This window comes from Rana temporaria, chromosome 2 (genome assembly GCF_905171775.1).
Source record: "Rana temporaria chromosome 2, aRanTem1.1, whole genome shotgun sequence".
Lineage (NCBI taxonomy): Eukaryota > Metazoa > Chordata > Amphibia > Anura > Ranidae > Rana > Rana temporaria.
The window spans coordinates 401,431,825-401,448,543 of NC_053490.1; the positions used below are offsets into that span (position 1 = coordinate 401,431,825).

General features: G+C 42.5%; 1 protein-coding gene across 1 annotated transcript in view; it reads right to left on the bottom strand.

Moving 5' to 3' along the window:
• Nucleotides 1–3,399: 3,399 nt before the first annotated feature.
• The window catches only part of TSPAN7 (tetraspanin 7), a 189,519-nt gene continuing 176,199 nt past the window's right edge, over nt 3,400–16,719 (bottom strand). Inside the window, exons 6-8 of the mRNA XM_040338117.1 lie at nt 14,636–14,719; nt 7,915–7,987; nt 3,400–4,416 (exon numbers count right to left, since the gene is read on the bottom strand). Of these exons, the coding sequence (XP_040194051.1) occupies nt 7,919–7,987; nt 14,636–14,719 (153 nt within the window). The 3' untranslated portion in view covers nt 3,400–4,416; nt 7,915–7,918. The remainder of the gene's footprint in view (nt 4,417–7,914; nt 7,988–14,635; nt 14,720–16,719) is intronic.

Genomic DNA, 16,719 nt, shown 5'->3' on the forward strand with positions numbered 1-16,719 from the left:
AAATGCCCATCTCATTATGCTGATTAAAATAACTTCAGCAGTGCCAGGGCCCATATTTTTGGTGTTAGATCTCAGTGAACCTTACATATTTGTACTTTTAAATTATATGTGATGTTAATTACAGAAAATATTATTATCCCACTGAAAACAATGTTCTAATGCTCTAGTATAATTTAAAATCATTTTTTTTGTAAAACTTGAATTCCTGGTAATGTGACTGCTTTCTCCCACTCCTCTCCTTGCCTAGACACAGCAGACAGAAGCATGCTTGGTAATTTTATTTTGGTTACGTTTTTATTTTGTACATTAATGGGGAGACTGGGGTAGCAGAGGCTTCAAGGTGTCCTTTGCAGTCTATGCCCGAGTCACCAACCTGGAGACTGGGGAAGAGACTGCAAAAGATGCTTGGCAGATTCTGCCATTGTCACAGATCTAAGAAGACCTTTATATCCATGAAAATCCCACTTGGGCTGTAACCAGGGGTACTGGGATGATTGATACCCCTTTCCAATTCCTGACAGAAACAGTTTCCATTTTCCAGGATCAAAAACACAGAAATATGGACCAGAGTATGTCAATGGCCTCCAAGAAAATATTTTACAGTAAGTACAAACATCTTATTTTATTTAGGGCCGGTTCACACCACAAAAACGCACTCCAGATCCATTCCGGATGCATTTCTGCATACATGTTTTTAATGCATCTTTGATGTGTTTCCTGATGCATTCCAGGTGTTTTTTTTTTCATCCCCCCCCCCCACTGTAATAGGGTCCAGTGCATTTTAATGCATTTCAGTGCATTTGTGATGCATTTTACTGCGTTCCAGTATAGTCCAGTGCAGGAAAAATGCAGCATGTTCTACTTCTTTTTTTCTGGAACTGAAAAGCCCTGGAACTGACTTCACTGGTGTGAACTATGCCATTGGAAACCATGGGCCAAATCCTCAAAAGGGATACGCAGGCGGAACTGCTGTTCAGCCTGCGTATCCCTGTGCCTATCTTTGGAACTGATCCACAGAATCAGTTTTCCAAAGATAGGCAGAAGATCCGACATCTGTAAGAGACTTACACTGTCGGATCTTAGGATGCAGTACCGCATCCGCTGCTGGGGGCATTTCGAGTCGAAATGCCGCTTTGCGTATGCAAATGAGGACTTACGGAGATCCACAAAGCTTTTCAGCTTTGTGTTTTCTGCGTAAGTTTACGTTTGCATACGTAAAATTAGTTCTGCTTTTACAAAGTGTAAACTAGTAACACCTTGTAAAAACAGATCTTTTTTTCGATCGCCGCGTTTTTTTTTAAATTTTGAATTTTTTTTCCCGGCGCGTAACTTTTTTTTTACCTGACGCAACTTTATTGTCCCATCGCAATCCACAAAGCCCGACGTAACGTAATTTCGCGCGCTGCCCGTCGGGAAAATGACGTCACGAGCATGCGCAGTACGGCCGGCGCGGGAGCGCGCCTCATTTAAATTGTCATCGCCCCTTGCAGAAGAGGACCGCCTTGCGCCGGAGACATTTAAGTTACACGGCCTGAAATTTCTAGGTAAGTGCTTTGTGGATCGGGCACTTAGGTAGAAATTTTAAGTCAGTGTAACTTAAATGGGAAAAGTTAAGTTAGGCAGGAAATTTGAGGATTTGGCCCTATATAACCTACTTTCCATGCGTTTTTGATGCAGAACAAAAACACACAGGACTGCATGTAGTGTGAACTGGCCCTAATGTCCATTAACCACTTAAGGACCGCCTTCTGCAGATATACGTCGGCAGAAAGGCACGGCTGGGCACAAGCACGTACCTGTACGTCCTATTTAAGTGCCCCGCCGTGGGTTGGTCCGAAGCTCCGCGGCCGCGGGACCCGATCGCCACTGGAGTCCCGCGATCGGTCCCTGGAGCTGAAGAACGGGGAGAGCTGTGTGTAAAACACAGCTTCCCCGTTCTTCACGGTGGCGCTGTCATTGATCGTGTGTTTCCTGATATAGAGAAACACGATCAATGACGTCACACGTCCAGCCCCGCCCCCCTACAGTTAGAAACACAGGCATTCAGATATGGTCAGGACATCCAAAAGCAGTACAACTAAGGAGTGGGTAACAACCAGTGACAAGGGGGAGTTGGGCCTGTTTACAACTCAGAACTACCAAGAGAAACAACTCCGAAGCCTCGTACACACGACCGGTTTTCCTGCCAGGAAAACTGCCAGGAGAGCTTTTGGCCGGGAAAACCGGGCGTGTGTATGCTTCCTTGCAGTTTTCCCAACAGGAAAACTGCCGGGAATCCCGGTGGGAAAATAGAAAACCTGCTCTCTATTTTCCTGCTGGGATTCCCAGAGGTTTTAAACCCTGCAATTTTTCTTATGGGGAAGCACTGCGAGGGAGCATACACACGGCCGGGGTTCCCGGCCAAAGCTCTCCCCGCAGTTTTCCCAACGGGAAACCCAGTGCTGTACACAGGGAAAGTTACAGAGCAGGTTCTCGGTTTTCCCGTCGGGATTCCCGGTGGACTTTATACCGCGGGGAATCCCGGTCGTGTGTACAGGGCTTTAGTCTGACTGACTGCAAGACAGGAGAGACTGAAAACTTCCAAGGGGATACATGAGAAGGTGGATAGGAGTTCTGGAACCCTGAGATGTTATTTTTATATTATCATTGTCATCTATTACTATGGCAATAATGTAAATGTAGAGAATATGAATATTGGACTGGCAGCTTCTACACCCCCAAAGGACTTCCATGATCACACCCCCGGGTAGTGGAAGGGACACCAAAAAAAGTAGGTTGGAGAAAACCTATCGCCGTAACAGAAAGTGCCTCTGGGATCTGACAGAAGAACTCTTCAGAACCTGTATAACCCTAAGCACAGAACATGGTTCTAAGGATCTTCTGATTGACACCACTCCAGTGAAGCATCCAAAGTTTTGGATCGAGGAACACAAAATGTAGCTGCACTGCTAAGCACATTAATCTGATTAAGGGTAGAACAAGGGAAAGTATCTGGTGAACCTGTCTCACAAGGCTGTGGAGCAATCCGGTCCCACAAAATTCTCCAAATGTGCTGTATCACCAACAGGAGGCACCTGCAGCAGGAACCAAGGGTGGGCCACCCCTAAAACAGCCTAGGGTGGATGCGAAGGGCAGTAAAAAATTGTTTAGCTTTATCAAGCAGATCTGAAGAAACCAGTAAAAACCAAAGCATGCTGGGTAGAGAAGGGGTTATACAAGGAAGCCAGCTTACAACTATTTTTTGTTTGTTACTATACTCCGTGAAAATTCAATTTGGCAAGTCTCTACGTCTTTATCAAATTAACCCCACTGATCCATAAGGCACGTAGTAAATACATAATGACAAAAATACTGCCAACAAAGAGTGATATTCAACCTCATACTAAAGAAAATCCAATATCTGTCGTAGTTCAGTTTATTAATATGTATATCACAAATGCTCACAATATCAAAGCATTTTATTCTCAGCATGCTAGATGGAGACATTATAAAAAAATCAGTTTTAATTTATTTCTGTTTTAAAATGTTTGAACATTTTTCGACTTCTCTTCTTCCCTAATCTTCAGTCCTGTTCTGAATATAACATTTGGTTGGTGCACTTCCAAAGCATCATGGGGGAAAAAAGAAAGCAGGGAACATTAGCAAGGAGGAGAGGAAAGAAATAGGCATGACAGCACGAATAAGTTTAGTTGTACACTAAAGATAATTTAAAAAAAGCATCATTATACTGCCTTCACAGTAAGCAACAACAGCTTAGTAACAGTGAAACACGTTCTTGGAATCTGAAGCAAAAAAATTCACTAGACAAAGATCATAAGCATTAGGCATACAGCACAGAGTTAGGATCCAGACTGCGGCCCTCGTAGGGGCCCCTAGAATCCTATTCAAAGCACAACATATCTCAACATTACTCTTCAAGTATTATCATATCACAGATTTATTCTTCTTATTGTTTTATCTGTATGTGGTGTACGGCAAAATAAAAAAAATAAGTATGCCTTGTAAATAAATATATATATATAAAAGATTAGATACGCTATATTTGATTTCCATGTACTGATTTATATAAATGTGAAACATTTAATAAACCATTGGTAAGGACTTTGTTGTCCCTTTGTATCAGCCACTGCATGCACAGCCAGGTCGAGGCAGTTAATGGATTATCATAGGAACTTTACAACTACAGTATGACTAAAGAACACACATAGTAGCGTGCCATCATACGAAAAGCCTTCCCCAGGAGGAAGTTTGCAGTTAGACACTACAGAGGCTACTCTTCATGGCACAGCTGTACTGGAACAGATGGTTACACTACAAAATGGGAACACAGAGTGGTTGGTGGATGTGTTGTGTGCTCTAACATTCTGTAAAATCCTTCATAATTCTCTCAGCTCCTGATGTAGAAACTGCTGGCCCCTAGAGAAAAAAATAAAATAAAACATTAGGTATGCAAGTACAGTGTGCTAGAATGTTTACAATGAAACCAGCCCATGCTGTCTATTCTCACAAAGGCAATACTTGTTGTAAGGATTATTTTACCAATGGCATATGGCATCCCAACCACCTGAATAGCAGAAGTTATATATTAAAAAAAAAATTTAAAAAAAATATATATCTGAAGCCAACAATTGTTTATTTGGGATAGAGTAGGGAGTGTCTAAAATCCCTTTGGGCTTTTTTTGTGTGTCATACTAGAGGAAATTTAGGAAGGAAGGAGGAAATATCCACTGAATCAATTGTCCCAACTGGAAAATGTTCCCCTCACCTCCTATTCTGGTAAACATTGTATAAAATTTGGAATTTTCCTCTGTTGGGGAAAAAAAAAGCATTGTCGCTTTAGAGGCACTTTAACACAGAATTTATAACCTTATAAACAGAAAGCAACACCGGAAAAGCTGGATGTAAATAATAAAGGCATTGTAACGCATTCAAGCAAAAGGGGAGTTTGCATACTGAGTGCCATATACATACTGGCCCAGATTCAAGAAGCTATTGCGCCTGCGCAACCATAGGTTGCGCGGCGCAATAGCTGTTTTGCTCCCGCGTAGCGAATGCCCCTGATTCAGGAACATCGCTACGCGGACTGCAGCCTAGGATATGACAGACATAAGCCTCCTTATGCCTTCATATCTCAGGCTGCATTCTTGCGTTGGCCGCTAGGGGGCGCGGCCATTGTGATCGGCGTATAGTATGCAAATTGCATACTACCACCGATTCACAAAAGTTGCGCGGGCCCTGCGCACGCAAGTTACGGAGTTTCCGTACGGCGACTTTAGCGTAAGGCTGCTCCTTCTCATAGTAGGAGCAGCCAATGCTAAAGTATAGCCGCCCTTCCCGCTCGTGAAATTTAAATTTCACGTTGTTTACGTAAGTGATTCGTGAATGGCGCTGGACGCCATTCACGTTCACTTAGAAGCAAATGACGTCCTTGCGACGTCATTTGCCGCAATGCACGTCGGGAAAGTTTCCCCGACGGAGCATGCGATGTTCGCTCGGCGCGGGAGCGCGCCTAATTTAAATGATTCCCGCCCCCGGCGGGATCATTTACATTAGGCGCCCTTACGCAGGGCTAATTAGCATAGCGCCCGCGCAATTTACGGAGCTACTGCTCCGTGAATCGCGGGCAAATCGAAATATTTGCGTGGGCGCAGAGCAAAAATCGTTGCCCTTTGCCCACGCAAATATTGCGCGGATCTACCTGAATCTGTGCCACTGACTCCCTGGGTAGGCCAGTATCTGCCTGGAGTCTGACTTGTAATTTCATGCATTTTCTCCTGGTTCCCTAGTTTCCTCCCACAATTCAAACAGCAACTGGCACTTTTTTTTTTATAATTTAGTTGCCAACATTAAAGTTGTTTGTTTATGGATGGAATTAGGCAACATTCTTATGTCTGCATGTCCACTGATGCGTGAAAGTCGAATAGGGAAGGATCGATTGAAGGGGAAGGATTGCTTTTTTTGCTCTCAGAACAAGCTGGTGCCTGCAGCTGTCCTGCTCCCCTCTACATAAGCAGATAACACATTTGTGTCCTATGCAGATAGGCTTGCCACCTGTCCAGGATTCACTCGGACAGTCCAGGTTTTGAATCATGTGTCCGGGTTTCAGTCCACCTGAAACCCGGAAACATTCAGGTTGTGGCTCTGAAAAGGGCTTGACATTAGGGTGAGGGGGCACTATGTGTGCCACATTACTATTCTTTTTGGAGTGCCCAAAGTTGTCCCTGGTCTGTTACAATCCTAAAGTGTATACTAACATTTTTTTTTCACCGTGCACCACTAAAGTGCTCAGGTTTGGCTCGAAGAAAAAGTGGCAATCCTAAATGCAGTCTTAAATGTTTATAGAATGACTGTTCATAAGAACAATCTTCAGTGGCTAGATCATGCATGCACAGCTGGCAGTTGTCTTATATCTTCCAATTGCCCCCCCCCCTGACCTTTTTAGGAATAAAGTTGTATCTGGACCTTTTAGCAGAGGTGTGGCTCTTCAATTTAATTTTTTGTTACATTGCCCTACAAGCTAAGGAGACCATAGCCACCTGTCCAGAAACCAGATCACCTACATTAATATCTTATGCCCTGTACACACGACCAGGTTTTCCTACGGGAAAACTGCGAGGAGAGCTTTTGGCCAGGATTCCCCGCCATGTGTATGCTTCCTAGCAGTTCTTCTGATGGGAAAACTGCCAAACCCGCCAGACAAAAAAAAAAAAAAAATAATCAGCTTGCCTAGTACACACGACCAGGATTCCCGATGGGAAAAGGTCCGTCGGAAAACCCGATAACCTGCTCTCTGTTTTTCCCCCGTACAGACGATTGGTTTTCCCATCGGGAAAACTCCCATGAGAGCTTTTCCTCTGGAATCCCTTCCGTGTTTATGCTCAATCGGAGTTTTTCCCCCACAGTAAAACTGCCAAAAATGTCCAGTTTCTGGTACACACACCTGGGTTTTCTGACGGGAATCCAGGCGGGAAAAAAAAGAAAGCTGGTTCTCTTTTATTTTGTTCGGTGGGTTTGGCAGTTTTCCCTTTGGAAAAACTGCGAGGGAGCATACAAACGGCCGGGATTCCCGGCCAAAAGCTCTCCTCGTAGTTTTCCCATCGGAAAACCCGGTCGTGTGTACAGAGCATTTCTCTTTTTTCCCACCGGGATTCCCGTCAAACTTTTTACCGTCAGAAAACCCGACCATGTGTAGCAGAACCCAGCCATTTTTGTCAGTTTTCCTGTGGGGAAAAAGCATTAACATGGTCGGAATTCCCAAGGAAAAGCTCCCATCTGAGTTTTCCCCGACGGGAAAACCAATCGTCTGTACGGGGGAAAAAGTAGAGAGCAGGTTCTCGGTTTTCCCCTTGGGATTTTCGACTGACCTTTTCCCGTCAGGAATCCCGGTCGTGTGTACTAGGCATTAAGATAGGAAGTTAACCCATCTCTGGTAACTGGTTTGTGATCCCTCAGACCTGTAAAAGTTGTAGGTTAAGAACATTTAAATTCCATCAAGATAGAAAAAAAGTGAAGAGAAACAGAGCCGATTCAGGAAAGAAGGCTGCAGGTAACAACAACAATGCCTTCCCTGAGGTGTAATTATTTATTTTTTACAGTTACGTTTAATTAACAACCTATATTACAATGTGGTAGCTTTGTAATGTCTGTATTGTTGGCACAGGCTGAAATTCTCCTTTAATTGTCTGATCAGCCTCATACAATTGGAGAAGAGAAGCCATTAATACGTGATTTGTATGAGTTGTATGTGCAAGCATCTCACACGCCAATAAGCAGAGAGATGTTATTACCAGCTGAAATTGATTAGCCTGAAATCACAGCATTCGCTTCAGCAATTTAAAAGCAAATGTGATTTGGAGCTTGTAAGTGAAGGTGGAAGCAAGAGGCGCCTTGATAAAAGCACAAATCCAAATTTACCGTGTTACACCATCTCGTACTGATTTGCAGTGATGAACCGGGAAAGACAGCATGCCAGCAACATTCCAATCAGCTGGAGGGAAGAAGCATAATACATACATTAGGCACCTAATCTCAATAAATATCATCAATTTTCTCTATCATCTATAAATCTGGTGCTTTCTTTAGAATATTATCATGTAATGTTTGTAATAATTTATCACAGCTATTTGATATAAATAACTTGGATAACTAAGTGATCAAATGTGTTTTTATAGCATCTTTATAAGAATTTATGGCAATCATAAGAGCCCAGAGACCTCATAAAAGGCATTATAGTGAAGGCAAAGAAAGAAACCAGTTAAGACATTTCCAGGTCACTGGAGTTTGCTCTGGAAACCATATTATAGTTTGTGTCTGAGTTTGCTTACTTAAAACAGATAGTTTGGCTATGGGTGGAGGTTGCATGAATGGCTGAATCACCCACCATTGTTTACCTACTTTCTATTACAAAGATAAAGTAAGACAATGATATTATGTGTTATGGGGTGGAGGCAAACTGAAGAAACATTATGGTAATGTAGCCCACATATATGGAATAATAACTAGAATCCTAGTATTGGGTGGATGTATGCTCTGGTTCCTCTCATTTTCTAAAATCACCTACGACAGTCGGCTATAAATGGACTATGCAGTTTACAAAACGGTTAATCTGGGAACATAATCATATTTTCATTGCAGAAATATATTCCATGTTTGTAATAATAAAACATATCCACGCAATGGTGTATAAATAGGTGTACTTTGCTCAAATGTGCAACATGTAATGTGAACCCCTGGGTAGCTGCTGCCTTAATGGTGCGTATATTGTACCATGTGCATGTAAATAAAGAAAAAACAAGAGAAAAGAAAAAAGGCTACCCTTACCATACCAACCTTCTGATTTCAATATGAATTCAACATACAAAATAAATAAAACATCACATGGAAGTCCTAAAGTGCAGAAAGTGATGAAATGCGTAGAAGCGGGAATTATGGCTACGCTGCTTCCGCCTACTGGAACACTTACCCAGAGGAATGCATGCCGGCTCCTATGCAGATTGGAGCAGCGGCATTCCCAGACCACATATTAGTAGATCATTCAGAGTCCTGGGGTGGGCGCTGAAAATTGTGATAGTAACTGTTTTAACCAAATTCGACTATTAAAAGATTACCCTATGAGATCTCTTTCCTGGTTTTCTCCCTGGATAATGGGAACAAGTGTGAGAATTGAAGATTCATCTTGAGTAACAGGGCTGTGTTTTAAAGCTCCCACTGACTATCCTTCGGCATAAGCCTAGGGGGTCAATAACTGAGTGAGTTTGCACTCCACTGGGGGCACAAGTGGACACTTATAAAGGGACTGGAATAAATTGATATTGCACAGAATACGCATTACAGCTCTAAAGAGGCATTGCATAAAGCTTTTTAAGCACTTTTCTGCACACCAGCACTTTGGACTGTTTTTAATATTGAGTACTGTATATATTGGCACTTTATTTCTGTACTTTAGCACTTCCATTTGATGTTTTATGTATTATCTTGTATGTTGAGATTACAACTGCATCACTTTATTCCAAAAAAGGCAAGTCTTAAAAAAATGTATAAACATCAAAACATCTAACCAGTCCTAAACTTATTAAACAGAATTTAAGGAATGTGGGTACATTCCCACTGGGTTATGTTGCTGCTTACATGAGAAAGGACACTAGCAAGCAAAGCTGTAAAACAGTCAAGTATAACTCCTATTTCCACCATGCTTTAGTTTTGTGGAAAATAAATATTACGAGTGGATTATAAGAACAGAGGGGTGGGATCTGTATCTTATAATGAACCCCCAAGGAAACAATAAATCAAAAATCATGTTTTCCTAATTATTCATTAAGGAACACTAGCTAGATTTAACTATACGATGCTGGGACTTCCAAAAGCATTCCAACTGATGAATGGGCAACACAACAAACTAAAACGCTAACAGGCCCGCAAGTAAACAAGAAACACAGAGGGCCCAGTAAGGCTTACAGAGCCACCTTAAGAACCTTACAAGCCAAGATGACATTAGATGAGGCCTACATATCCATCTGGTAAAACCGAATGAAGGAGTGAACAGAGGACCAGGAGGCAGCATTGCAATTCCAAAGCTGGCCATAGGTGGATCAAAATTAGTCTGGTTCAGGAAGGCCCAGCTTAATTTCGGTCTATCTATGGCTGTTCCTTTTCGAGAGGATTTGACCTAGTCCTCAACTCTTCTTGAATGGGAATGTTGGAAATATTGTGTATTCTGAGAGCGGAGGAGTCCCTGCTGTCAGAATACAGTAGCACCTCGAATGTGTGGATTGGGGAATCCATTTGGAATGTCTTGGAGCAGGACAGGGATGGGATAAAACAATGTCCTGGGTAAAGTGAAAGAACAAACCACCTTGGGAAGAAAGGAGGTCTGAGGTCTCAAGAAAGTTCCCCCCCCCCCCCCCATCAGGCATTTCCTGGGTTGAGAACTTCCTGCCTTGCACCATGTTTCTAGGTGCAGAAGGTTGATTCTGAGAGAAGTTGATTCCTAACTTTGAGAAGTGTAGGGGATAACAGAATCAGGTACGCCCATGTTTTTTGGGACCTAGGCTTCAACAGCCAGGCAATAACAGCCAATAATCAAGAAGCAGGGTGGTAAACCGGTGCTAGGAACAGATGATCCAGGCAACATAGGAAAGTCCACAGGGAGTCTGCCAAGGGTCTGATGAGGTCCAAGTACCACATCTGCTTGGGCCAGCTCAGTGCAATAAGCATCACCAGAATGCCCTCCACCTCTCTTCTGAGGACAAGGAAGAACTTAAAGGAGGAAAGGTATAGATCAGGTTGAACGGATCCCACGGATTCACTAGAGTATCTTTGAGTCGTGAGACTGATTCGTCCCTGATAGTTTTGCAAATAAACAATAAATTACAGGGAGCACTTATGACACTATATTCATAGTGTATTATTGATTTTCTAAAAAGAGCACAGCAAAAATCAGTTTTCTATAAAACTTCCTTTGTGTGAAGGTTGGTACACAGCTGTATGCACAGAACAGGCAGGGGGTGGGGAAGAGAGGTGAATGAGTCACCCTTCTTGTTTGGCTGTGCGTATAAATTTAAGCTTGAGCTTTTGAATTCTGTAAACAGCAGGCTTTTTTTTCAGGGGCATAGGTAAGACTATTGTGAAAAATGTGAAAATGTGCATTCAGCCACACCTGCTGACTGGAAATAGAAAAACAAACAAACAACATTATTTTTTTATTTTGCAATTTATTCAATTTAAAAAGAATAAATTTGTAAAAACAAAAAGCATGCTAAGAAATCTATCTGCTGGAAACCTGTCCGTCGGACTTATCCGGTCGTCTGTACAGACTCACCGGATAAGTCCGACCGATCCCCATCCCTCGCATGCGTCAAAGTGATTCGACGCATGTGTGGAAGTATTTACCTTCCAGGGTCGCGCACGTCGCCGCGTATGTTTTTGATCTGATGGTGTGTACAGCCATCAGATCAAAATCCGGAGCAGAAATGTCCGATGGAAACGTTCCGGCGGACCGTTTTCATCGGATATCCGCTCGTCTGTACAAGGCCTAAGAAATTGTGGCCCATGCTGTTTATAGCCTTCAGGTAATTTTTAAACTGTGAGTCAACACTGCCTACTATGTTGGTAGGAGAGATATGACAATAGAAGCTCATATAGATCTGATCTATAAATAACCATCTCAGAAGTCTATTGAACATCTGTTAAACAATTACAGAAGAGGACAATGTTCGTCTTCCACCCTGGTGATGGATAATGTGGACACCAGAGATCGCAGATTCCGTCCCCCAGCTGTACAAGGATCAATATTGAATGCATGACCAAACACATTTCCTACTTCGAGTCAATATTTCTCTTGATTTCCTTAACGCCTGCAGGGTAATCACACAGCTAGCACGGCAAGGAGGTACAAAACTAGTAGCCAAGTACTATGGTGGGTGGAGTGCACCAGATTTACCATTAATCCACACCAGCAGGTAATTTATTTTCTACCTTTATGTTATAAATTGGGTTTTTATTATAGCCCACAAAAATCACCTCTTTAACCCTCCTTCCGGACTTAGGGAAGTGGAAAGTCTAATTGCCTTCTAAAGGAAAAAAAAAGACAAAAATACCTTTCCAGCAGTTACTGAACTCAGTTTACTCTGTCAGAACAAAGTACTGCCTAACAATTTGATTTGTATCTCGGAAGCTAAAAACCCTGGGCTTGCTCTGTCACATCTATCCTTGTATATATTCAGCAGGAAATATTTTAGGATGTCTCTATGCAAGAAAAGAAAGAGAATTATTATAATTGCTGTATTCTGAGTGTATTGCATTGTGATAAAGAATGTTACACGTGATGGTGCACTGGGGTGCAATTTATTTTAAACAGCACCTCAACGCACCTGGATGACAATGTACTATGAACAGGGCCGTCTTAATAGCATCACGGGCCCCTGGGCAAAGTAATGCGCTGGTCTGATGGACTTTCGTGTCCGATCGTGTGTATGCCCCATCAGAGTTTTTTTCATCGGAAATTCCGATGAATTCCATTGGAGTTTACATATAGAACATGTTCTATTTTTCTTCCAATGTGATTTGGCCAGGCAAAGGCCCAATTGTGTGTCCCTCGGGTGATGCAGAAAGATGAAACAAATCCTCCTACATAAGTTGTAACTGTATCTGCAGTTTTCTCTTCTCTACAGCTCTAAGGATTTATAAAGTTTGCCTGAGAATTCAGAAAAAAAGGGGGCGGAGAGAGCTTAAGTCACACTCAGCGAGTAGAGCTCTGACAGTTGATTGGAGGGAAGGGACATACCCCCTTCACATAGGAACAAAGCTGAGAGTGTCAATCTGCTGAAGTTTCCTCCACTGTGACCTTTTTTCTCTTGGCGTCAGGAAAACGTGTCAGAAGTGATTCATGCTGGTGGCAGAGGCACAAAGCAGCAGACATAAGTGACACTTGCCTCGTACACACAGGCAGACTTTCCGAGAAAAAAAGTCTGACTGGCTTTTTTCTCGGAAAGTCAGGCAGTGTGTAGCCTCCATCTGACTTTTTTTGTCCGAAGTCCGACGGACATTAGATAGAGGACCTGTTCTCTTTCTTTCCTTCGGACTTCCGGCAGACTCACGGCAGACTTTTGCATGGTCAAAAGTCCGACTGTGTGTACAAGGCATAAGCAATCTTAATTAGGACAAGTACACACTATAGAAGGATATGTGAGTGGGTTGTGTTTCCGCGCCAAGAAAATAAAGTATATAGCAATTATTCACAATGTGAATGAATAAACCTACTTAAAGTGACAAGCTGCTCCTCTGAGTCAAAATATTAAAATTAATATAGTGCAATAGGATAAAAAGTGTGATAGAGGGCGCTGGTGAAATAAATACCTAACCGTTGGGACACCCTCACTGGTCGGGACCCAAGGTAGGGGTGATACAATAAATTATATAGAATTAAACCACTCTGGTGAACAAGGAAACTCAACACATACTAAATAGTACCTAGATAGCAGAGTGAGTACATATAAAGCAAGCGAAATAAATTGATATGAAAACAAAATAGTTATCTCAGACACTCATAGGAAGTGAAATCACATTGGTGTGAAAGGATAGTAAGGTGTCTCAAAAGTAGCACCACACAAAAAACGCAGTCCATATGAAGTTGCCTTCGCAGGGTAATTCAATACAATAAAACTATCCCCTTTTTTGTAAACGCTATAAATTTTGCGCAAACCAATCAATAAACGCTTATTGCATTTTTTTGTTACCAAAAATAGGTAGAAGAATACGTATCGGCCTAAACTGAGGAAAAAAAAATAATGTTTTATATATTTTTGGGGGAAATTTATTATAGAAAAAAGTAAAAAATATTGATTTTTTTTCAAAATTGTCGCTCTATTTTTGTTTTTAGCGCAAAAAATTAAAACCGCAGAGGTGATCAAATACCACCAAAAGAAAGCTCCATTTGTGGGAAAAAAAGGACGCCAATTTTGCACGACCGCACAATTGTCAGTTAAAGCGACGCAGTGTCGAATTGCAAAAACTGGCCGGGTCCTTTAGCTGCCTAAAGGTCCGGGTCTTAAGTGGTTAATGTAAAGTGTGTTCACAGAATTGCAGAGATTGTACATTCTAACAGATTCAGTATAAAGATGTACAAGTCTGGGTTCTTAATATAGTCTTAAAACAAGAGGGGAGTACAAAAGTCAATGCATTTGTTTTCTGCTGAAAGTAATTCAGCTCCTGCCTTGGGCACAGACACCAATGTGAGTGCCGGACAAGATGACTATAAGACAATATTAAGTTATATGCTGTACACTTTAGTCTTCCAGTATAAAGAAGATAAAACACAGGTGATTCCTGACAAAGTGCAAGCAGGGGGAAGACCTAATTATCCTGACACAGCTGCACATTCAACCAGGTCCCTTTGTACCCCAGTTCCTTATCTATGACTGATGTGCACACCATCAAGTCGCATAGCCTTGTTGCATCCTGATGGCCTTTTGCATTCATATATGGGTTTTAAATGGCAAATTAACCAAGTCATTACATTTAAGTGGTAACACAAATTCAATTGTCTCTTACTGTACTCATTTCCACAAATAAACATTCAACTACCTGCAAAATATTTAAATTGCAAAGAAGAAAAGTGGCTTCCAGGACAAGTCTATACCTGTGAGAATGCAATTCCAAAAGCCACCCCAGCAATGATTCCCATGTTAGTTTCCATGAAGTCAGTGACGAGTTCATAGCAGCCCTGTAAAGATAAAAAACAAAAAGGTATTTATATTCAAATGGACATTGGCATGATCTGAGCAACATGAGGAAAAAAATACGTTTCCAAAAGTTGGGATATAATCCAAGAAAATCTGTCAGGGAAGATACAGTATACGTAGACCCTTATTGTTGGTCTTCTACAATTGCTACTATAGGTGCTTGGCTGTCAATGAGCTGGAACACGTATGCAGCTATCCAAGTCAGAATTCCTGATCTGCATACTGGTTTCAAGTGAGTAGCTGAAGGTGTTCAAGTCACTGGACACCAATGACAGCCAAGAAACTTGCATTTTTCAGCAACGGCAATCTATATGTCCCTTAGAGTCGGTTCACACTGCAGCGGCACGACTTCGGGGGCGACTCTGCAAGTTGTCCTGAGGACGACTTCAGAGGCGATTTGCAAAACGACTTCTGTATAGAAGTCAATGCAGGTCGCCCCGAGCCGCCCCCGAAGTCGTACAGGAACCTTTTTCTAAGTCGGAGCGACTTGCGTCGCTCCTATTAGAACGGTTCCATTGCATTCAATTGGACCCGACTCGTCAGGCGGCTGAGCCGCCTGACGTGTCGCCCCAGTGTGAACTTGGGTCTTTGGGAGGAGGTAGGTTAAAGAAGGGGTGAGGATGGGCTTTAAAAGGTGGATCTAAATACAGAAGTTGTTTTTACCCATTTCCTGCATTAGTGAAAAAACTTCCACTGTCTGTACCTCCCCCACCTAAAAACACTTACCTGATGCCACTCTCTATCCAGCACTGTCCCTGCCGGCAGCCCCGCTCTGCTTTCTTCCTGCATTCATGGACTTTACTGAAAACAGCATGAGCCATTGGCTCCTACTGCTGTCAATCAAATCCTGTGAGTAGGGAGTGGGCAGGGCCAAGCCACGCTGTGTGTGTCTATGAATGCACACAGCTTGACTTGGGAGCACACCCACACAAGTATCACCATAGCAACTGGGCACTCTGATTAGAGGAAATGTAGACAGTGCCAGCAGGTTACGCCAGAAGAGGAGGTCCGGGGTTGCTCTGAACAATATACTTACCTGCCCTATGCAAGGGCAGAGGTGGCTCTTTAATTAGGCAAATTAGGGGGTCACCTAAGACCTTGCGCTCACAGGGGCCTCGCGGCCGCCTAATTTGCCTGGCGGACGAAGGGGAGAACTCAGCATCAGGATGAATGATGGCAATGCCTGCGGATGTGCGGGACCAATCACCTCATGCAAGGACTGTAATACTTTTTCCCATTATGGCCGTGAGTGGGGCCTCATGTCTAAGTTTTGCCTAAGGCCTCACAAAGCCTAGAGCCGCCTCTGTGCAAGGGTAACGTTCGTTATTTTAATTAAAAATAAAAATACAATCAGTTTAAAGCCGCAGAACAGTCTTTATTAAAATACTAAACATATATTGTTAGGCACGAGTTAGGAAAATGACTGATTATCTAATAACAGTAGTTACAAGTGCTGTAATACAATGAGTAAGACAGTTTTATTACAAACCTTATGGAAACATTATCGGCTATAAGACAAGTTACAAGCCTACCAGGATAATTTTCACACTCTGTCTCTCACTGTTAATTATTCATTATATCTTACTGCATTGCACACCATAACAAATCAGAAGAATTAATTAGGCTCCAGAACTGTTCAACGCTATTCTGGTGTACTGTTAATACCATAAGAATAAATCTGTTCAAACTTTTTCTCTAAATTATTCCAGCAATTACTCACATTTCGTCTATGTTCACTGGTACAAACAAATTAGTAGCTTTAACTCAAATGTCTACTTTCAGGCCTTGTACTCACGACCGGATCTGTGCGCTGGAAACTGTCTGCCCGACAGTTTCCGGCGTACAAGGCTGATTTGTGTTTTGTTCCGCTGGCGTGTACACACCAGCGGACCAAATTCCCGTCGTACCGGAACGCGTGCACGTAAACTACGTACGACGTCACTATAAAGGGGAAGACCAAAGTTAATGGCGCCGCCCTCTG